This window comes from Marmota flaviventris, chromosome X (assembly GCF_047511675.1).
Source record: "Marmota flaviventris isolate mMarFla1 chromosome X, mMarFla1.hap1, whole genome shotgun sequence".
Classification (NCBI taxonomy): Eukaryota; Metazoa; Chordata; class Mammalia; order Rodentia; family Sciuridae; genus Marmota; species Marmota flaviventris.
Window position 1 is genome coordinate 775,750 of NC_092518.1, and position 22,043 is coordinate 797,792.

Sequence of the window (22,043 nt, forward strand, 5' to 3'; positions counted from 1 at the left end):
TATTTTGATGGAGAAAGGTTGATCAGTGAGTATCAACTTATTGTTAATTAGTAGTAACTTTGTGATGTACTATTGCACCTGAGCATGACTGTTAATAACAATAATGTCTGGCACATTTGGAAAAGTGAGAAGGAATTTGCATGTTTTTATCATAAAGAAATGATAGACATATAGAAAGATAGTTGTTTACCCAGATTTAAACATTATGCAACATACTCATGTAGTGAAACATCTCCTGGTACCCCATAAATATGTACAATTTTTATGTTTGTACATATTAGCTAAAAATACATTTAAATTGTGATTTTTTTCATGAGATTGAGTTTTGAAAATTCCTGAATAATTTTTTGTAAAATGCCCCTGATTTGGGATTCATTTCATTGCTGATCCCAGAACTGAGGAAGAGGAGGGATCGTGCTCCCCTTCATGATGGGCTCCCTTGGAAAGTAGCTGATTTTATAATGTGTACCAGATTATAACCTATAAAAAAGTCCAGAGATATAGATCAATAGCTGCCCAATGGAGTCAAAATGACTCAAGGCTTCCCCTTCAGGTGTGGACTCAACAACTGCCTGGCATCCTGCAGTTACCCTTCTACCTTCCTCCTGCTGGAATGTGTATGAGATGTGTCATACTGTGGCAGTCATCTTGAGACCATGAAGCCAACTTTACCTGTTAAAAATGGTAGAGCCCATATTATCTAGGAAAGAACATACTCTTCTCTCATTTAAGACATTCTTGTTCCCAGTCTCCTCTAGTCCTCTCTAATCATTTAAGCAGTGAGTTCGTGACTGCCATCTAGGATTTCCAAGAGGAGAATTTGTTAATTCATTTTCTCTCCATGAATACATGGCAAAAATCTGGTAAGTTACTCAAAGTCAGGGGGTGTACGTAGGAGAAGAATTTTGAACATGGACTACAGGAACAAATGAAACCACCCAGGGAGAATCTATCAGAATTTCAGAGTCCTGAGAAATGGCCTTGTATCCTCTGTACCCATTGTTTCTGCCTCCTCTTGGGCCAGAGCCATGGAGTTGGCCAACCATGGACTGAACCTTGGACACCATGATCCCCAAATACACTTTTCCTCCTCTAAGTTATTCTTGTTGAGACTTGTGGTCACCATGTGGTAAGATCTGACTACAACAGCATCAATTTGAATGTTTTCCAGTTTGATGGAGTGGTTTTATCCAAAACCAACCTAAATCAGGTAAAAGATGAGGGAGCTCTTGCAACCCATGCTCCATGACAGTTGCTATTTTGTCCCTTTAATTTGTGTTGGGACTTCCCTGTTCCTCTAGATGTTCTCCAGGATGGATTCTGAAGCCTGAACTCTATGCACCGCCTCCCTTGGCTCACATTCCCTGTGGCTGCAGGTTAAATCCAGCCAGCAAAGAACTTGGCTTAACTTTCCATCACTGTGACAAAAAAACTGGCGAGACCAATTGAGAGGAAGAAAGGTTTATTTTGGCTCCTGGTGTCCGAGTTTTGGTCCATGGTTGGCCGACTCCATGGCTCTGGCCCAAGGGGAACAGAACAAAATGGCAGAATGGCCTGGAAAAGGAGAGCAGCTCAGGACAGGGCAGCCAGGAAGCCAGGGGTTGGAGAGAGAAGGGGTCAGGCACAAGAATAATGTGTTCTTCAGTTCTTTGTTGCTGTGACAAAATACCTGAGCCAAGCAAGTTAGATTTATTTTGGTTCACAGTTTCACAGATCTCTGTCCGTAGTTGGCTGGCTCAGGGCTCTGGGTCTGAAGTAAGGCAGACCATCATGGTGGAAGGGTGTGGAGGAGGAACTCAGCTTAGGACAGGGCAGGAGGAAGGAGAGATGGGGGAAGAAAAGCCAGGGACAGGATATAGTCCCCAAGGCCACACCCCCAAGGAAGCATTTCCTCCAAGTAGGCTCCATGTCCTACCATCTCCCAGTCGCCCGTTCAGCCCTCAATGGACTAACCCACTGATGAGCTCAGAGCTCTCGAGATCCAATCACCCCCCCAAAGCCTACCTCTGCACTCTTGCCCTGGGGACCACACTTTCAACACAAGAGACTTTGAAGGACATTCTGGATCTAAACCACAACAAAACCCTCTACCTATAATTCATTTCCCTCCAAGGACTTTAAGAGCCAGGGCAGGTAGGGTCAGCTGCCTGGTTAGCAGAACCCTCCGCCCTTGTCTGGGACCCTCGCCCAGGGAGACACTCTGCCCCCCTGATCTCTGGATGACAGAAGCTTCCATGGCTGGGTATCACAGTGGCTCCTTGGTTGGGTCCAATTTCAAGTTGGTGGCTAGAGACAGAACAGGAATGCATGTCCTGTGCTTGAGATGAGTGGCAGGAAGACCCTCGCCAAAGAAGTTCTTTGTTCAAGACCAGCAATGGGAGAGCTGGGAACAGGTGCAGGGAGATCTGACCACAGCTGCCTGCCCAGAAGTAACTGGCCTCAGCAAGACCCACATTTACATGCTAAGAGATATGTCAGAGGGGGCCCTTATAGGATGTTAGGCACACTTTTGACCATGTGCAAATTGGAATAGGCTCACTGAGAGAGGGCTATTCAGCCAGTGTCAGTTTCTAGTCCCCAAACCTATATGTGCTGATTGTCCCTTGATTTCCTTGCTATGTGGATCAATGCAAGAAATAATGCTTACTTTGTGTTAGCTGGGTTGCATTTCTGTGCTGCAGGACCTCACAAACCTCCCTGCCTCCCTGTTCCCTCGAATACTGCTCTCACTTGGTCCCTGGTACGAAAGCTCTGGATTTTTAATTTATTTTTTAAACTCAGGGGTGCTTAACCACTGAGCCACATCCCCAGCCCCCTTTTTAAAAAAATTTGAGACAGGAGTCTTGCTAAGTTGCCGAGGCTGGCCTCCAACTGGTGATCCTCCTGCCGCAGCCTCCAGAGCCAGTGGGATTACAGGTGTGTGCCACCACGACTTTAAATAATTGAAGCATGCAAGGTGCCTTTCTTTGATCTATCTGAAGGCTCTAGGGCTTTGTCCAAGGTGGAAACCATACATCCAGAGGCCTTCTGCTCTTTTGACGATCGTTTGCTAATAACAGGTACTGGTATTTGCGTGTGCTTCCCAGCAGGATGAGATAAAGGGTGTTTCTTCTGGCAGTTTTAGTGATACATCAAAAACCTCGGCCCACTCAAGGAAGCTGTTCTCATTTATATGCCGCAGAGACTTACTCTCGCTTCCCGAGAGCCAGGTATTTCTCAATTTCCGGTTCTCTCTACAGAGAGCTGAAAGCCAAAAGTTGTGGGTTCTGTGATAATTATCCTTCACAGGGACAGACTCAGAGGAGAGGAGGCCTCTTAGTTCTGGCTCTATCCTATTGCCTGGATTGGGTATGGGAGGGCCAGAGCTGCAGCAACCCTCCTGACACCATGGGGCCCACTCTCCCATAGTTAGGGCAGTACAGCAGGAAGTTGGGATGAACTTGTGTCCCTCTGGGCCTCCCATTTCCTGGGAGACATTATCCTGCAATCTTGTTGAAAGTTTTCTTATTCTCTGGGACTTTTGTGGATAGCCTGGAGGCAATTTCTAAGTCACACAGCAAGGGTACCAAGACAGTGACCCCAAGAGGTGGCCACGAGGGCCAATCCTCAGCGATCACTGATTCCTAAGCACAGAACAGGATCTTTACTCGGCCAACCAAAGTGGACTGGGTGCAGACCCGTTTGCCTGGCCTGTGGTCAGGCTGGGTGTTCCCAATGCAGCTCTGTGGTGATTGGCAGCTGAGGGGACAGGAAGTCAGCCCCTGTGAGACCCCAGGGTCAGGAGAGGGGTGGTCCCTGGAATCCTCTCAGAGCAAGATGGCTCAGTGACCCACTCCCGGCTGCCGCAGGGTCCTCAAGGGGGGAACGGGGGAGGGGTCTCCTTGGAGACGCTGTCCCCTGGTGGCCCTGGGACACCTTCTCATGGCGCTGGCTCTTGGGAGGAGCTGTCCCCGTCGTCGCTGCTGCAGGAGCAGAAGGGGAAGGTGCCGCAGCAGGGCTGCAGCCAGGGCTTCCACAGGACGTTGTCCAGGGTCAGCTGCTGCGGGACAGGGCGCAGGGTCCCCCGGTGCCGCGCCACGGCCTCGCCCACGCGCTGGACCACGGCGTGGAACAGCGGCTCCGAGTCGGGGGACAGTGGCCGGGCCTCGGAAGGGTCGCTGGAGAGGTCGAAGAGCAGGGGCGGGCTGTGCTGGGTGACGCCGTCCCCGGAGCAGGGGCACAGATGCTGGTCCCCGCAGGCGCCCGAGCCCGCGGGCTGGAACCTCGGTGTCGTGTAGTGGACCTTCCAGAGCCTCCCACCTGTGGGCATAGCGGCGACAGCGGCGCGGCTCAGGGTGGCCCTGCGCCCCACGTCCCTGTCAAGATCGCCGGTGTCTATGGGCGTGCGCCCCGGCAGACAGGGTAGGCGGCAGGGGGACTCGGGGATGGACAGATGGTCGGACACAGGGTTGGGATCCGCGCAGGACAGGTGATATATGTATAGACATGGCGGGGGGTGGGGGGGGGGGTTGACAGACAGATATATATATATATATATATATATATATATATATATATATATATATATATATATATATATATATATAATCTCTGTGCATTTATCAGTCATCTAGGTCCGGCTGTCTGTCCACCAATAATCTATCATCTATTTTTTCTATTCTGTCTCTTTACCTTCCTAACTTCTGTTAATTATCTATCTATCTATCTATCTATCTATCTATCTATCTATCCATCCATCCATCCATCCATATCCATCATCTACCTACCTATCTGTCCACCTATTCATTATCTGTGAGTCTGTGTACCTGCCAATCATCTCTGCCAGCACCCAACCATTCTATCTATCTATATGTCTGACTCTCTGCACCCATCTGTCAATCATCACCACCCGTCTGCGCATCTGTGTATCTCTGTTTGATGGTCGATCATCTCTCCTTATCTATCACCTAGCAATCTTTCCACGGAGCATCTGTGTATCTGTGCTTCTATCAATCATCCTGATTGGAGTCTGGATGTCCCTGTGAACGCAGGTTTTCAGATGAGATTAGCATGTACATCAAAATAACTAGACAAAAGCAGGGGACCCCCCTTGATCAGTGGTGCATATACCTATTCTTTAGATCCATCTCTATGTCTATCCATCCACATAGCATCTGTCTATTTACCTATCCATCTACCCATCCACCCATCTATTCATCATCTATCTATCTATCTATCTATCTATCTATCTATCTATTCTCCTGCTCATCTATCCATCCAACCATCCATCTATCCACCCACCCATCCAACATCCATTTATCCATCCACCCATTATTATCTATCTATCTATCCATTCACCATCTATCTATCCACCCTTCCATCTATCCATCCATTCATCTATCCATCCATCCACCCATCATCTATCTATTCACCCTCCTGCCCATCCATCCATCCACCAATCCACCATCCATCTATCCATCCACCCTCCCATCCATCCATCCATCCACAATACATCTATCCACCCACTCACCATCATCTATCTACCCGTCCATCCATCCATCTATCCATCCAACCATCCATCATCTAGCTAGCTAGTGATCCACCCATCTATCCACCAATCCATCATCCATCTGTCCATCCATCCATCTATCATCCATCTATCCATCCATCCACCCACTCATCCATCCATCTATCCTTCCACCCACTAATCCATCCATCTATTCATCCATTCCCCCATCCATCCATGTATCCATCCATCCATCCATCCATCTATCCATTCCCCCATCCATCCATCCATCCATCCATCCATCCATCATCCATCCATCCATCCATGTATCCATCTACCCATCCACTCATCATCTACCTATGTATTCCATCTATCTATCTATCTATCTATCTATCTATCTATCTATCTATCTATCTTCCTGCCCACATATCCACCCACCCATCCATCCATCCATCCATCCATCCATCCATCCATCCATCCATCCATCTACGTGTCTATCCATCCATCCATCTATCCATCTTCCTCCCTCCTCCGGCTGCATCTCCCAGCGCCCCCTGGCGCCCGGCAGCAGGACCTGCGGTACTCACTCTCCCTGTGGTGCCAGCGGGCCGCGTGCAGGAACTGTCCACAGTAGTGGAAGAGGAACTCGTGCTCAGAGTGCTCCACATCTCCTCGCAGCAGCGGTACCAGGCTGCGGCCGTCAATCACCCTGATTGATGCAGAGAGCAAGGGCGGGGTCAGACCAAGGATGCTCAGGAGCAGTGACGGCCAGTGGGGGGATGTGATCCCGGGGCTAGAAGGGCCCCAGATGAGTGTGTCACGGAGACTCCTCAACCGAGTGGCGCTGGGTATTCTAACAAGAGGTCTGTGGTATTCTAAGACACAACGCCATCTCGTAGGCAGCACCCCCTAACCATTATGCACACCCGCCCGCACCCCGCCATGGCCCTGGATATGCATGCAGAGTCTCCTGAGTCCAGCCAGACAGCCAGGAAGTCCTGCTTTGTGATTTAAAAACAATCTGAATATTGAATGTAGAAATGCAAGTGTTTTCCTCAAAAAAATATTTTAAGCCTATTAATTTATTTTTGCAGTGCTGGGGGTGGAATCCAGGTGCTCACCCCTGAGCTCAAGGTCCCTGGCCCTGTTATTTTATTTTTAGTTGGAGTTGTCCCTCAGGGTCCCAGGGAGGCTCGGTGCCAGGACCCCTGTGGATACCCAAACCCAAGGGTGCCTACATCTGTTCCATGAGGAGACAGGATGTCCTCCTAGGACTCACGGATCTCCTCCTGCATGGAATTGCTGTAGTTTAGGGAATGAGACCAGAAAAATATCTGTCCGTGTTCAGTATGACTCAGTTCTTAAAATACTTCCCATGTGGACTTGGTGGAATTGTCAACACAGAACCCCAAGACACAGAGCACCGGGTGTGTAATCATGTGGCTGGGAAGGTATTTGGTGGATGAGAGCAACCACCAACATCATTTGAGTTTAGGTTGAACTGCTAACCCACAGTAATGTTGGTGGGCATTGTCTAAGTAGTTGAAGGCCTTCAAGGCAAAGAACAGGTCTACTGGAGAAGATGGGATTTTTTTTGGTCTCAAGACTGGCATAGAAATAATGTCCAGGGGTGCAGTCTGCTCGCTGAGTGCAAGGCTTTTGGATTTACTACTGGCTGTCACACGCCCGTGAGCCAGCTCTTTAAAATAAATGTCTTCAGTAGACAGATTGACAGAGGATAGATAGATAGATAGGTGACAGATGTAGACAATGAATCGATAACAAATGTTAGATACACAGATGGAAGATGGAGGGATGTTGATAGACAGCAGATAGAAACATGATGGATAGGTAGTTAGATGATGGATAGATAAATGATAGGTTGATGATAGATAGATAGATGGCAGATAGATAATCTCCACGGAGACATATTTTTATACACACACATACCCTAGTGACCAATCTGTCTTCAGAGACCTCATGATCCCCTGATATATAATACGAAAATTCTGCCATGGAGTGAGAAGTTGGGGGGACCCTAGACCTTCCATTAAATAGGGGAACTAGTCACTGTAAATGTAGTTGAGAGCAACTCAGCATCAGCATACTGATTTTCCCCTCCCTCCCTTCCTCCCTAGTGCTGAGCATGGAGCCCAGGGTCTCTCAGTGCCAGGGAACTTTGCCGGTGCTCACCACTGAGCTGCACCCCACTTGTCATAGAGCATTCCTTAGTGGCATTTCCAGCCCTGAACTGAGAGCGAGGGGGCTCATAGGAGGGAGGGAAGACGACCTTGTGAACACGGACCTGTCCTGGGGCACCTGGCCGCCCCCCAGCTGGACCACGGTGGGGAACACGTCCATCAGGCTGGTGGGCTCCTGGATCACACGGCCAGCGGGCAGCACACCAGGCCACCGGAAGATCCCAGGGACTCGGATGCCCCCTTCCCAGCCACCCATGCCTTTGCCACCTGCCAGGAGATGACATCAATCATGGTTGGGCCTCTGCAGGGACCGTCCTACCCTAAAGAGGTGTGTGGCTGAGGACATTAGGGGTGGGGACCCAGCAGGCAGGCATAAGGCAGGGCGCCATCTTCCTCCTTTTCCATCTCTACATCCACCTCCTTCTTCTCCATCTCTTCCTTTACTATCCCCTCCTCTTCCTCCTCCTCCTCCTCCTCCTCCTTCTGCATCTCCTCCTCCTTCTTCTTCTCCTCCTACTGCTCCTTCTCTTCCTCCTTCTCATTTCTCTCCTCCTCTTCCTTCTTCTCCTCCTCTTCCTCCTCCTGCTCCTTCTTTCTCTCCTCCTCCTCCTCTTTCATATCCTCCTCCTTCTCCTCCTCCATCTCATCCTCCTCCTTTTCCTCCAACTGATCCTCTTCCTCCATTTCCTCCTGCTTTTTCTACTCCTGCTTATATCGTCCTCCTCCTCATCTCTCTCTCTCTCCTCCTCCTCCTCCTCCTCCTCCAGCTCCTCTTTCTCCTCCATTTTCTTTTTTCTCCTCCCTTTCCTCCTCCATCTCTTCCTCCTGCTCTATCTCCTCCTTCTCCTCCTCCATCCCCTCCTCCTTTTCTCCCTCTCCTCTTCCTCCTCCTAATCTCTCCTCATCCTCTTCATCATCATCTCTCCTCATCCTCCTCCTTCTTCTCCTTCTCCTCCTCCTTCTCCTCCTCCTCCTCCTCCTCTTGCTCCTTCTTCCTCTCCTCCTCCTTTTTTTATATCCTCCTCCTCCTTCTCCTCCTTCTTCTCCTCCTTTTCCTCCTTCTCCTTCTTTTCCTCTTCCTCATCTCTCCTCCTCCTCCTTCTCCTCCTCCATCTCCTCCTCCTCCTCCTCTTCTTCATCATCATCCTTCCTCTCCCCACTTTGTAGTCTCCTTGCTCTGGCATCTCAGATGCGGGCTCCTCTGGCTCCCTGTCCCCGTCCCTCCCTGTGGCCAGCCCCTCACCTTTATAGATCCCGTTGTACCCCCCCAGCTGCTGGTGTTCTTCTGTGGCCTCCAGTAGCCCTCCATGATCAGAGGCAAAATAGGTGAGCGTGGAGTTCTTCAGACCGTTCTCGTCAAGGGCATGGAGGACTTTACCTGTGGAGAAGGTGGAAGGTGTCAGAGGGAGCGCCCACACGGGTCTCAGCTGGTGGCATGCACTTCCCATTCTGTGCGCAAGCCACCTCATTCTGGACAGTCACAGAAAGAGCCCCCTGCCCAGAGCTCACAGGGGCATGTGTGATGTGTGATGTGATGCTGAGACTGTTTTGCCCAGGTCTGCTTAGCACCGTGTCGCCTCGAAAACCAGGAGAGACTTGCAAAGAAATATCCAGGATGTCGCCAGGAGGCGTGCTTTCGACGTGCGCTGCCTGTGGGGGTCAAGTGCCCTAATAAAAGTGTGAGAGGGTGGCCCGGGGCAGGGAAAAGCCATGACAGATTCCGGCCCACGTGGAAGGAACCACAACCAATAGCAGTCAAATATATGATGGCCATGATCAGCAGAGCAGGGGACACCCGCAAACCTAGCAGTAGCTCCCTGCACCATGGAGACCAGCGGTCCTTCCTACCCCTGAAGGCACAGAGGCCAATTCACGAGGGATGTGAGCTGCTGTCCTCCTTGGGGACATCTGCCTCTCACGTAGCTCAGATGTCAGGAAGTTCATGCGAGGACGTGTCACCTGACCTGCGGGGGCTTCCACGTCTCCAAGAAACCCTCACAGATGGAAGGGTCTGCAAGTTCTTGCTTCTCTCTAGCGTGTCCCCAAGCCCCGAAAGCAGAGCCCTTTTTCTCCACGATGCTGAGAGCTAACGTTGTCTCTCTGCTTCCTGTAACCACTAAGGGTGACGCGGAACGACAGCTTCTCACAAAACTGACTGCTAGCAAAATGATTGGTTTCGTGCAAAATTAGACTATCACTGGGAATAAGTGAACAAACAAGGCACAGGATTGGGGTGTACTCTCCCCCATTCTTGATCTTGACTTACCTACAAACCAGTCCATCTCCTCCACGTTGTCTCCGTATAAACCGTGGCGGCTTCTCCCGAGGAAGGCTTTCGAGGTCACCAGAGGAGTGTGGACGTGCATCAGGGACACAAAGAGGAGAAAGGGCCTGTCCTTGTTTCTGAAAGAAGAAAACCAACCACTTGAATTATGGACGGGAGATGATGGCCTCCACAGTGGACCTTGAATCTGATGCGTCCATGACCTGGGGTCACCTGCTGGGATTTCACTGTGAGGGGTCCCCCAAAAATTCAGGGGTGAGACCATGCAAGAAAGTTCACAGGTAAAAAGATTAGATTATAAGAGGTGTAACCTAATCAGTGGATTAATCCACTTGCATGGACTAACTAAGTGGTGACTGCAGCAGGTGGGGTGTGGCTGCAGGAGGGGGTCCCTGGGCTGTGCCTTTGGGGTCTCTGTCCTGTCCCTGGTGAGCAGAGCTCTCTCTGCTCCCTGGTGCCCTGTCCTGAGCTGCTCTCCTCCTCCAGCCCTTCCACCATTTTGTTCTGCCTCCCCTTGGGCCAGAGCCACGGAGTCGGCCACCAGGGACTGAACCTCGGACACCATGAGCCCCAAATAAACTCTTTCTTCTCTATTGTTCTTGTTGGGTCTTTTGGTCACAGTGGCAATTTTGTCTGAGTAAAACAGCATCCATGGTCAGTATAGTACCGGAAGAAGTTTTGAGAGGGAGGGATGGGACACCTCTCCACCCACCTCGTATTAGAGAACATTGCCACATTTACTCCATTATATGATTAGGTGCTGCTAATTCTGACTTTCCCTGATTTATAAATTAAATATCTTCATAGGTATGTATGCATATGGAAATAGCTATATATTATAATATATGTATGAATATTGATTTATAACATATATATGAATGGTTGGGTACTCTCCGGGGTTTCAGGCATTCCCTAGGCCTTGGAAGGAGTCCGTGGTGCATGACCACTACTCTGATACTTTCCAATGCAACCCCAGTAACTCAATACAGAGACGTGAGTGTGGAAACCAATTCATAGGAAGAGGTCGGACCTTTCCTTTTTCTTCTTTTTTTAGCACCAGAGATGGAACCCAGGGGTGCTTCAACACTGAGTCCCATCCCCAGTCCTTTTGATATTTTATTTACAGAGTCTCACTGAGTCTCTTAGGGCCCCGCCAAGTTGCTGGGGCTACCCTCCAACTTGCCATCCTCCTGCCTCAGCCTCCCAAGCTGCTAGGATGACAGACGTGGGCAAAGTGACTCCATAAAGAAATCCTGCAGCATATACACTGTGGAATACTATGTATCCATGAAGAAGGAAAGCTTCCTTTCATTTGTGAATGAAGTGTGAGGTTGGACCTTTCCAATACACCTGCTGCTATTGGACCCCAGAGTAGCTCATGGCTCAGAACCTGCCCCCCGCCCCATCGTGAGGGTCCCCACCTTTGGATGTAGGCCGTGGCTTCCTGCAGCATCCGTCGGGTGGTGCTCCCCACATCCATGGGCTGCTCGGTGACCTGGTGGTTCCGCATGAGCACGCAGTTCCAGCGACGCACGAACCCACAGCTGGAGAACCACGTGATGAAGAAGAGGAAGACGAGGCCGGCCGCGCCCCCGACTACCGTCCAGGGAACCGAGAGGAGGCCGCTGAGCTTGGCGGCGGCAAGCGTCAGGACGCCCAGAGCCAGGACGCGGGTGTAGCGGCTGAACCGGGCAGCCACGCTGACCCACAGGTCGGGGGGCCTGTCGGGGTCGCAGTCGTTGATCAGGGTGAAGGGCAGGCCGTAGAAGTAGTCGAAGCCGTGGTTCAGCGGGTGGTGGCAGTGGTCCCCGCGGGATGCGCAGCTCACGCCCTGGTGCCACTTTCCTGCAGGCGGGGGTGGGTGGTCAGCCACACCAAGGGCGCATGCGTTGCCTGGGACAAAAATCCCCGGGGCCATTTCGATGCGGTCAGGGGAAAGAAAACCTCCAAAAGAGCAGATCCTGAATCAGCGGAGGCCATGAGGGATCTCAGCCAGGATTTGCTTTTGGTCTGGGTACCAGGGATTGAACTCAGAGCCCCATCCCCAGCCCTTTTTGTGTTTTCTTTAGAGACAGGGTCTCGCTGAGTTGCTCAGGCCCTCGCTAAATGGCTGAGGTGGGCCTCCAACTTGCGGTCCTCCTGTCTCAGCCTCCCAAGCTACTGGAATTACAGGCGGCGGAGCCAGGCTCTGAAGAACTTTCTGATTCCTTGAGGCTGAAGAAGATAGACAGGTCCAGAGAAGAAAAGAGGACAAAGAATATATCAAAGAACCTTGACCGTCTGCAATGAGGAGAACTTCTGAACTGGAAACCATCCGAGAGCGCCAGAGCCAGGCCAGGTACCGACTCGAGAGACGGAGCAGGATGAAAGTGTTTTTTTTTCCTCTGGAGGAAATTGGTCCCTGGACAATTGGATGGGAGGGGAGTCAGGTGTCCGCATACCTACGAGGCCGGTGGCATAGCCTTGCTGCTTTAGGATTTTTGCAAAAGTGGTTTCGTTGGCAGGAAGCCCGCCAGAGCCCGCGTTCCAGTAGAGGACCCGGTACTTATCGTTGTCCATTCCTGTGGAACCGACAGCAGAGCAAGGTTCACGTTCCCTTTGCCAGGAACAGGTCTTAGCAAAGGGATTCTGGGCACCAGGGGACAGTGGGCAAGGATCTGGCTGTCAGCACTCGGGGAAGGTCGGAGGTGGTGCTCTGGGTATGAGTGGGTGCAGATCAGAGAGGTTGTTAAATGTGCTGTCGTGCACAGCATGACCCCACCACAGAGCACCATCCGCCCCAATGTCAGCTGCATAAGTTGGACACACCTTGCCTATCATGAGAACCGACCCAGTATCTATCTATCTATCTATCTATCATTACCTATCATCCAGGTATCATTATGTCGCATCTATCCCCTTTCTATCCACACATCATTTATCTGTCACCTGTATGTGCATTACGTGTCTGTCACCTCTATATACCTCTATCACCCATCATTAGCTATCACCTGTTCCTCTATTATCTATTGACAGGATTGCTATCAATTGAGCATCATTAATACGTATTCCTTCATTGATGGTATCACCATCATCATCTATGGAGCATTGTCTATCACCTGTCAATCACCATATATCTGCTTCTCATCCACCAATGATGGTGGTCAACCCATCCCAGAAGGCTCCCTCCGTACAGCCTACTAAGGGCACCTACCTGGCAATTTGATGAGACAACAGCCGGTACATGGAAAATATCGGAAGGAAAAGAACCTTTCTCCTGCACCAGACATGCAGACATTTGTGTTGGGTGTTTTTTCCCTGAGTAATTTTTTTTCTCTGAGTATCAGCATGATTCCCATAGAACCTGCATCGTGCTGCATGTCCCAGGTCAGCTAGGGACAATTTAGACCTCAGGAAGAGGTGTGTGACTCCCATTTGATTAACCCAGGGGTACCTAACCACTGAGCCCTGTCTGCAGCCCTATTTTGCATTTTATTTAGAGACAGGATCTCACTGAGTTGCTTAGGGCCTCCTTTTGGCTGAGGCTGGCTTTGAACTCGTGATCCTCCTACCTCAGCCTCCCAACCGCTGGGATGACAGGCGTGCGCTACTGTGCCTGGCTTTGTGCATGGGTTTTAACAGCCACTGGGGGCTGAGGGTCCTGAGGGGGTGAGGGCATAGGATACCCTGTTCTGAGCACACACTGCAGGAAGGTGACAGGAGGGCACATTAGCCTTCACGTTACCAGTCTCTTGGAGATCGCTACCCAGATAGAGCAGCGATGGGGTCCAGGCTGCAGCCTGGAGCTGCTGTCCATGGTCCCTGGGACACCCACCTGATCGGAGGGCGTATCTCCCGGTGAGAAAGGCAGCTCTGCTCGGGGTGCAGAGCGGGGCGGCCGCCAGGTGCTGGGTGAGTCTCACACCCTCCTCCGCCAGCCGGTCGATATTGGGGGTCCTGAGCAAATCAGATGAATGTCACTTGGGAAAGGGACGGGAACGCTCTGGGCTCCAGAAGAGGCCAGCATGGAACTTCCCGGGGAGGCATGGCACCTGTCTTAGTGCGCCCACTTCTCTGAGTTTGCAAAGGACAGATGAGGCTCACCCTGGGCGGTTCCTCCTACAGCCCTTCCCCACCTCAGCTGTTGCTAAAGCAACAAAGGGCCCCCAGATTTTGAATTTTGACTTTGGCCTGGGGGGGGGGCTGGCACACAGACACCTTGCTGATTTCACTTTCGGGGGGTGATGGATGACAGATGTTGAACAGTGATTATAAACACAGGCTGCGTGAGAAGCTTTTGTCCAGCCAGGAATGAGGTGGGTTCTGAGTCCGCTGGAGGCAGTCTGGGCTCAGCCAGGACCTTGGGTGGGTTCGGGGTATGAAATGCACACCTGCTTGGTGACATTCTCCACTTAGAGTGGGTTATGGGAGACCTCTGGTCACAATAACTCTGTGGTTACATCACAGGGCTTCTTAGAGGAAGATGGACTCCAACAAAATTATGTTTGAAGGAAGAGATGACCAATGTCACACACAAGGGCAAAGTTTTTGGCTTTTTCTTTTTTTTTGGGGGGGGGGTAATGCAACCCAGGGGCTTGTGTGCTTTGAATATCCCATCAGCATTCCCGAAGGGTTCTCCCTGAGTTTCCTACCAGCTTTCTCAGGTGCAAAATTCAAAGAGAAGATGAAACACTTCACCTAAGAGCTTTTGCAGTCAGATGTGCAAAAATTGATTGAGAATCTCACTATAGATACGAATCCCAAAGGCAGTGACACAGCCCCTAGAGCTCACTGAATTCCCCCACGTACTGGCAGATGACAGGTGCTTGTCTCTCCCCTTCTACCTTGGAGGAGGCTGCATCTGGTGGGAGCGAAGCTATAGAAGCTCAGACCTTGTTCTTCATGCACCCAAAGCTGACCACCTAGTGGCCCCCCATAAGGACAGTTTTCTTCCCAAGGACAACTGGCAAAGTGCAGAGACACTGGGGGTGTCCCACTTTGGGATGTGGTGCTATTGGTGAGCAGCAGGTGGAGACCAGAAATATTGTTCAACATCCTACAATGAACAGGATGGGCCCATCACAGAGAGTGATCTGGGCCAGTGTACCAGTAGGACCAAGGTAAAGAACCTTGTCAGTCCTTCCATCCATCCATCCATCCAGCCAAGCATGCATCCAAACAGCCAACCATCCATCCGCCCATCCATCCATCCATCCTTCCACTCATCCACCCACCCATTCATCCACCATTCAACCATCCATCCATCCATCCACCCATTCATTCATTCACCCATCCACCCATCTACCCATTTGCCCATCCAACCACCCATCCATCCATCCACCCACCCAGCCACCCATTCATCCATCCATCCATCCATCCATCCAGGCAACCATCTATCCATCCACCCACCCAGCCACCCATTCATCCATCCATCCATCCATCCATCCATCCATCCATCCATCCAGGCAACCATCTATCCATCCATCCATTCAGGCAACCATCTATCCATCCATCCATCTATCCACCCATCCATCCATCCATCCATCCACCCATCCATCTATCCACCCATCCATCCATCCACCCATCTACCCATCCATCCATCCATCCATCCATCCATCCATCCATCCATCTATCCACCCACCCACCCACCCATCCACCCATCTATCCATCCATCCATCCATCCATCCAGGCAACCATCCACCCACCCATCTATCCATCCACCCACTCACCCACCCATCCACCCATCCTACCATCCACCCATCCATCCATCTATCCATCCAACATGGGTGGATGGGCAGATAGACAAATGGATGATGCCTGGATGAGAACATGGACAGATGGGTGGGTGGAGGGATGGCTCGTTCATGGATGGATACATAAGATGCATGCTGATGGATTGGGGTAAAATTCTAGTGATTTGCTAGCCCTGAGAATAAAGGGCTCAGAACGGATTACAATTTTACAACCCTGTGTGTAATCCTCTATACAGTTTAGCCAAAATAAGAAAATAACCCACACTCTCTACGATCCTCTGGCCTCCAAAGGCCTCCATTCAGACCTTCTCCTTGACCCCCCATTTTTGCCCTAGTCTCCAGTCATACTGGGGATCAGGGTTTCTGTGAACACAGAATATGTGAGTATCTTTTGGACCCATAGCTTTCAAATCCTTTCGTCTGAACCCAGCGGTGGCATTGCTGGCTCATATTGTGATTCAATCTTAAGCTTTTGAGGGGTCACCATATTGTTCTGCCAAGGGCCACCTGGAGCCCCAGGAGCTGAGAGAGGCAGGAGGAGCCTCCCTGAGCCTGTGGAGGGAGCTGGACACCATTGTAAGAGGCAGGTCCTGTCCACACCTTGACCCCAGAACCTGTGAGTGGGACCTTGTATGGAAACAGGCTCTCTGCAGAGGTCGTTAGTGCAGGGTCCTGAGATGGGCTCCTCCTGGGTCGGGGGGCCCTCATGCAATGGCCGTGTCCTCACAAGAGACAGAGGAGGGGACATAGACACAGAGGAGGAGCCCCGTGGAGATGGAGGCAGAGACTGCAGTGAGGGGCCACCAGCCCAGGGCCACCTGGATCCCAAGAGGCGGAGAGGCAGGAGGAGCCCCCTGGAGCCTGTGCAGGGAGTTCAGGCTGGGACCCTGGTCCAGCTTCTGCCCTCCAGGGCTGGGGTGGGGGGGGTGGTTCCTGGATTACTTTTAAGTCTCTTTGTTTTTGGTTATTTAATACAGCAGCCCCAGGAAAACCCTCACAAACTCAGCCCGGCCTCAAGTTGTTTGAGAGGGCTAAGACCCTATTTTTACTCTTGGAGAGAATCATGTGTGGTGCTGAGTTCTGGAGCACTAAGAAATTTCATTTGCACTGGTCGATTTTAAGTGAATTATTCCCCTAAACTGCACACACACAGCACCACCCCACCACCCAAACGGCACTCTACCTCAGTGTACGGTTCCCATAGCAACCAACATCCCCGATGCCCAGATCATCTGCCAAGATCAGCAGGACGTTTGGCTTGGAGGCGTTCGGTGATTTCGGCTCACAGGTCTGCAGAAGCCAACATACAAGGAGGAGAAGCAGCGTGGAGTCCCTGCAGAGGAAAACAAAAGGCAGAAAATAAATGTACAGGATTTGGGGTGCAAAGTATACACCATGCACATGTAGATGTCAGGGGTCTGGGGAGGGCTTGAACCGCACTCTTATGATGCCAACTGAGCCCCGAGAGAATTATCCAGCTGTGGGAAGCCTCTGGTTTTGCATGGGGTCCAACAGCCCAAAGCGAACCAGGGTGGAGTGACTACTGCTAATGGCCACACAATCAAGATGACACTGAGAGGCCCATTTCCTCCCTGCACCCAAACTAGAGATTCTCAGCAAGCAATCAGAACCTGAGCCCTCATAATAAGAAGGTTCCCTCCACTTCAACCCCATGAAAACAGCGCAGAGGTCCCCTCTTTATCCACCGGGGACACATTCCAGAACTCTCAGAGGAGGTAGAAAGTTCAGCTAGTACCTAACCCTATATAGACTATACTTTTCCAGTATATATAGATGCCTGTCATAACGTATGATTTATAATCTAGGCACAGCAAAGGATTAACAGGGCAAATCATAACCAAATAAAACAGTTTTAACAATGTGCTGTGACAAATGCCTGATTTACAAGTTTTGCACTTTCCGTTTTTTCCCACTTATTTTTAGACATCCGAGAACTGAATCCTGGGAGATTTCTGACCACTAAATTAAGGAACAGTTACTGAGTGCATTTGTGGTGACCTTTTGTCGCTACCAACACACCGGGGTGACCCTGGAAACACCCTTTCTTATTGTGCAAGTCATGGTCTCTTTGAGTTTGTTTTGTCACTAAATGGGTCCTCTGTGTTAAGGTCATTTGAGCTCAACTCTCAGTAAAGCGCGGACGAACTTGTCGAGAGTTGGGGTTCAGAGCCCCGGGCCTGCCGTTTGGGGTCCTCGGAGTGTCAGGAGGCGGCTGATGGTTGGCAGGCTCCTTAGCCCACAGTGCGCGGAGCCAAGGCTGCGCTAAGCGGCAGACAAGACACTGGGGGGACCGGACCAGCAGGGACACTGGGATTTTAAACCACAGATGGGGGATTCACAGCAACCCCAGAGACGCAGTGCAGCAGGCAGAGAGTCCCTGAGCGTCTGAACAGGGGGCCAGGAGCCCCACCGCCCCAGGGGCTACTAGGAGCGTCACTGGCGGGTCCTGGGCTCCACCCGCCCCAGGACCCAGAGGGACTGGGTTGTCCCTGACGCGCTGGGGGTGGGGCAACCGGGAAGGGCAGGAGGGCAGAGTCAATGTGACGTCACAGTGTGTGTGGGGGGGAGGGTAGCCTGAGGAAAGGGGCGGGGTCTGCGTAGATCTTGTGCGCCCTGGGAGTGGGGGATCGCAGGCCAGTCTCACTGCTGGAGGGATGGGTATGCGAGGGCGCAGTGGGCGGACTGGAGGATCCAGAGCAGGACCCGCGAGTCCTAGCGGTGGGAGGGGGACCCAGCTCTGGCGGGGGCGGGGATGGAGGAGTCAAGGGTCCGCACCCTGCGGTTTTTAGTGGACGGTGGGAGGGGAGGTCATAAGTCCGGGCACGGCTGCGCTGGGACGGCATGGGGAACTTGGGAGCCAGGAGCAGGACGGGGTGTGTCCTAGAGTGGGGGGGTGGGGGGTGGGCGTGCTGGGGGTGGGACAGGGACGAGCCTGAGTGTTGAGCACCGCGGAGCTGGGGCTGCGAGGGGGACGCGCCCTGGAGCTGGACTGCGCCTTCCTAGAGGGACCCAGGGTGGAGGGCGGTGCAAGGGCGTGCTCTAACGTGCGCAGTGGACTGCAGGGGGCGGCGCACGGGGCGTGGCCTAGAGGGGGCGTGCTGGGGGTGGGGCAAGGAGCGAGCCTCAGTGTGGGCGGGCAACGCAGAACTGAGGCTGGGAGGGTTCGCGCCCAGGAGCCCACCAGTGCCTGTCTAGGGGGACACTAGGCCTTAAGGTGGGATGGCGCAAGGGGCGTGCCCTAGGATGGGGGGGAGGGCTGGACGTGCTGGCAGCGGGACCCGGGCGGGCCTTCGTGTTGGGCACCGCCAAGCTGTCCCAGGGTGGACACAGGGGCCCAGGAGCGAATTGGGGAGTGACTTAGGAGGGAAAGGGGCGGCGCAGGGGTCCAGTGGCGGCCCTGGAGTTGGAGGGACCGTCAGTGCTGGGGGGAGGGGAGAGAGGCCCGGCAGCGGGACAGCAGTGGCTTAGACTGTTCCTGGGGACTCCCCAGCAGCATCAGGAAGGGGGCACAGGGCGTGCGGGGGGACTCAAGACAGGCCCCGAGTCGGGACCGGGTGGTTTTCTGGGAGTGATGGGGCGAGACGGCCTTATGGGGAGACAACCGGACAGGAGTCTCAGCCTGGGTCAAGACCGTGTTGGGGGAGGAGCAGGATTGTGTCTTAGAGTGTGTGAAAGGCCATGGCTGGGGGTGGGGACCAGGGCGGGACACGGAGGGCTTCGAATTTATTGGGAAGACAGGGGCATCGGGCTGCGTGTCTTAAAAAATGTTAAGCGGCAGGCAGTGTGTGGGGTGTGTCACAGCCGTGTCAGCGTGGGGCAGGGGAAGTGCCTTAGAGAGATTGTGGGACGTGGCCATGGGGAGGGGTCCCGGCTCCGAATGGGAGGGGCAGAGCGGGTCTTAGTGGGGGGACACTCCAGCGCATCTGTGCTGACCTGGTGTGGGGGACACAGGCCGTGAGGGGGCAGGGACCGGGTCTTGGAGGGGTTCGGAGGCCCGAGGGTCTCAGCGTGGGGAGGCGAGTCTCCGAGGCCCTGGGGTGGGGCGTCGCATGCGCGGTTTCCGCAGCTCGACCCGGGGCCCCCCTCCTGCTCGGCCTGGACCCCCTCCTCCTGCTCGGCCCCCCACTCCCTCTGCGCCCCACCCCAGCGCTGCTTTCCCGGCTGCGCAGAGAATGCGCCCGGGGCTGGGTTTCGGTGACCCGCCATTTCCGGGCACCTCCGCTTTCTTCCCAGGGTCTCGCGCTTGTCCCCTCCCCAGGCCTGAGTGGCTCTGCATCAAGGAGTCCCGCGCACCTGGCGGTGGCCGAGGCACGTCCCCTGGGCCTGCGAGCACTCTTCTGCGTGGATCCCATGGCTGCGTGCTGGCGCCGGGGCAGGACCTTGACCCCAGACCTGGGCATGATCCCTCCCGCGCTGGCGTCTCCGCCCACCGGGCTGCTGGGCGCGCTCCTGGACCCCCATGGCTCACTTAATCCGATTAACCTCCCAACTCGGCCTGGGGAGTGGCGCCTGAAAACTGGTTCTCCGGGTCCCCACCGCCAGGTGAAGCTGGGGCTTCTGGAGCTGCTTAATCTGGATGGAGCCCGAGCAGGGTGAGTGCCCCATGCAGCCAGGGCGGCCTACGGGACCCCCTTTTTAAAAATTCCTTCTAGGGGTCTTGGTACAGCCCCACCCCCCCTCATAGAATTGGTGCGAATTCAGCTCCACCAGGCTCCGGTTTGGAATCTCCAGGGTGCTGGACTCTTGCTCCTTTGTGCACGCAGGCCCTGGGGTGAAGCCAGAATTAAACCGGCGGTCAGTATAGACAGGAAATGGAGTGAGGCCAATTTTGATGAGTGTGGCAAGTTGGAGACTGTTCCCTGAGGGATTGAAATGTTAGTTCCTTCAGAGCCCTTCCTCCACCCTTATGGAGAACCTGCCCTTGAGCCAATCTGCTGCTAAGATAGCTTGTCCCAGGAATTGCCCCTCCCTACAGGGAGCTACAAGGTTTTTGATTAATTGTCCTTGGCTGCTCCACCCTGCCCTTCCCCTTCAGCTCATCTGGTTCCCACCTTTTGACCAGCTCAGGAGCATCCCTGGGCCTAGTCAGGTTCCTAGGAAGGAGGAAGATGAGGGGAAGAGGGCCCCAGAACCAAGGAAGCCTAGGACACATAAAAAGGGCAGAACACCTTGCTTCCTGGGATACCAGGACACCAGCTATGGCCCCTTCTCCCTCCCAGGAGAAGTCTGTGTTCCCTCTTTTTAAATAAACCCTGCTTCATATGCTTGCTTCGGCGTGCTCCTCTAATGTTCAAACGTCAACATGTGGGAAGGCAGAACTCCTCACCAGTAACCATGGTATCATTTGGAGGTCCTACGAGCTCTTAATGCTGAAGTGCAGTTAGTGCAGCTGCTGTTAGGTTGGTGGTGGCGACTTAGTGGCGACTTAGAACAAAGCAGCCCTCAAGAACATCAATCAGATGCTGGCAGAAATGCCTATCAATCAGCCAGATCTCCTGACTAATGCCTGTCAATCAGCAGGACCCCCTGGCCGATCCTGGAGTTCAGCCAACTCCCCTGACCAACTCCAAAGGGGCAAGGGACCCTAAAAACACCTTTTCCTGTCCCAAGCCCTTCTCTTCCTGCTGTAAGCCCCATAAAAGTCCAGTCCAGTCGAGCTTCCACGCGGTTTCTCCTCAGACCCTTCCCCTGTCCCCTCCGTGGGTTTAATTGAGTTCTGCCCGGGAGTGATACCTCAATAAAGTCTGTTCAGTGGCCCTTTTAAATCTGCATCCTTTGGTCACTGCCTGCCTCCCCTGATCTGACAGCTGCCACTCTTCAAGACTGGGGTGGAGGGCTTCCCCGCCTAGGCAGCTCCCAATCACCTGTTCAGTACAGAGCAGGCATGTTGGGTTCTGCTGAAGCTACTTCCCAGTTCTTTTTTTTTTTTTTTTTAATTAAATTTCTCTCTTTTTTTTTTTTTCTGGGGTTTTTCACAATCTGGAGTTGGTGAAGGGGTTCCCGTAATCCACTGTCTGACAGGATCACAGTGTGGGGGATGCTGTGGCAGGGTCACACCATGTAGAAACCGGAACCAAGGGGAATGTTAAGTGTTTTGTTTATGATCCTCATGATATGGAGAACAGGGTACCCCTCCGTCAATAATAAAAGTACATGTAGCCTGAGAATGCAGGAAAATCCCCAGAATGAGGCCAAGGACACAATTGAGACAGGCCCCAAGGTGTATTTCAATCTCTTAGGATACAAACAATAGTAACTTTCTTACTTAAGAAATTCACAGGGAAAAGATTACAAATCAAAATTCCTGAGAAAAGCCTAAC

At 52.6% G+C, this 22,043-nt stretch overlaps 1 protein-coding gene across 2 annotated transcripts; it reads right to left on the reverse strand.

Annotated features, from left to right (window-relative positions):
• Positions 1 to 1,445: 1,445 nt before the first annotated feature.
• On the reverse strand, positions 1,446 to 20,468 carry LOC114106906 (arylsulfatase D). 2 transcript variants are annotated; one of them, XM_071606758.1, is made up of 10 exons: positions 20,017 to 20,468; positions 16,886 to 17,035; positions 13,785 to 13,906; positions 12,412 to 12,531; positions 11,392 to 11,815; positions 9,953 to 10,089; positions 8,930 to 9,064; positions 7,791 to 7,953; positions 6,073 to 6,194; positions 1,446 to 4,299 (listed from the first exon to the last, which is right to left on the reverse strand). In XM_071606758.1, exons 1-10 carry the CDS (start codon positions 20,121 to 20,123, stop codon positions 3,920 to 3,922), a joined length of 1,860 nt encoding a protein of 619 aa, XP_071462859.1. In that variant the 5' UTR covers positions 20,124 to 20,468; the 3' UTR covers positions 1,446 to 3,919. The 2 variants fall into 2 exon arrangements, with proteins under 2 accessions (XP_071462859.1, XP_071462860.1); XM_071606759.1 differs by lacking the exon at positions 1,446 to 4,299 and adding an exon at positions 4,598 to 5,018.
• Between the last annotated feature and the right edge of the window lie 1,575 nt (positions 20,469 to 22,043).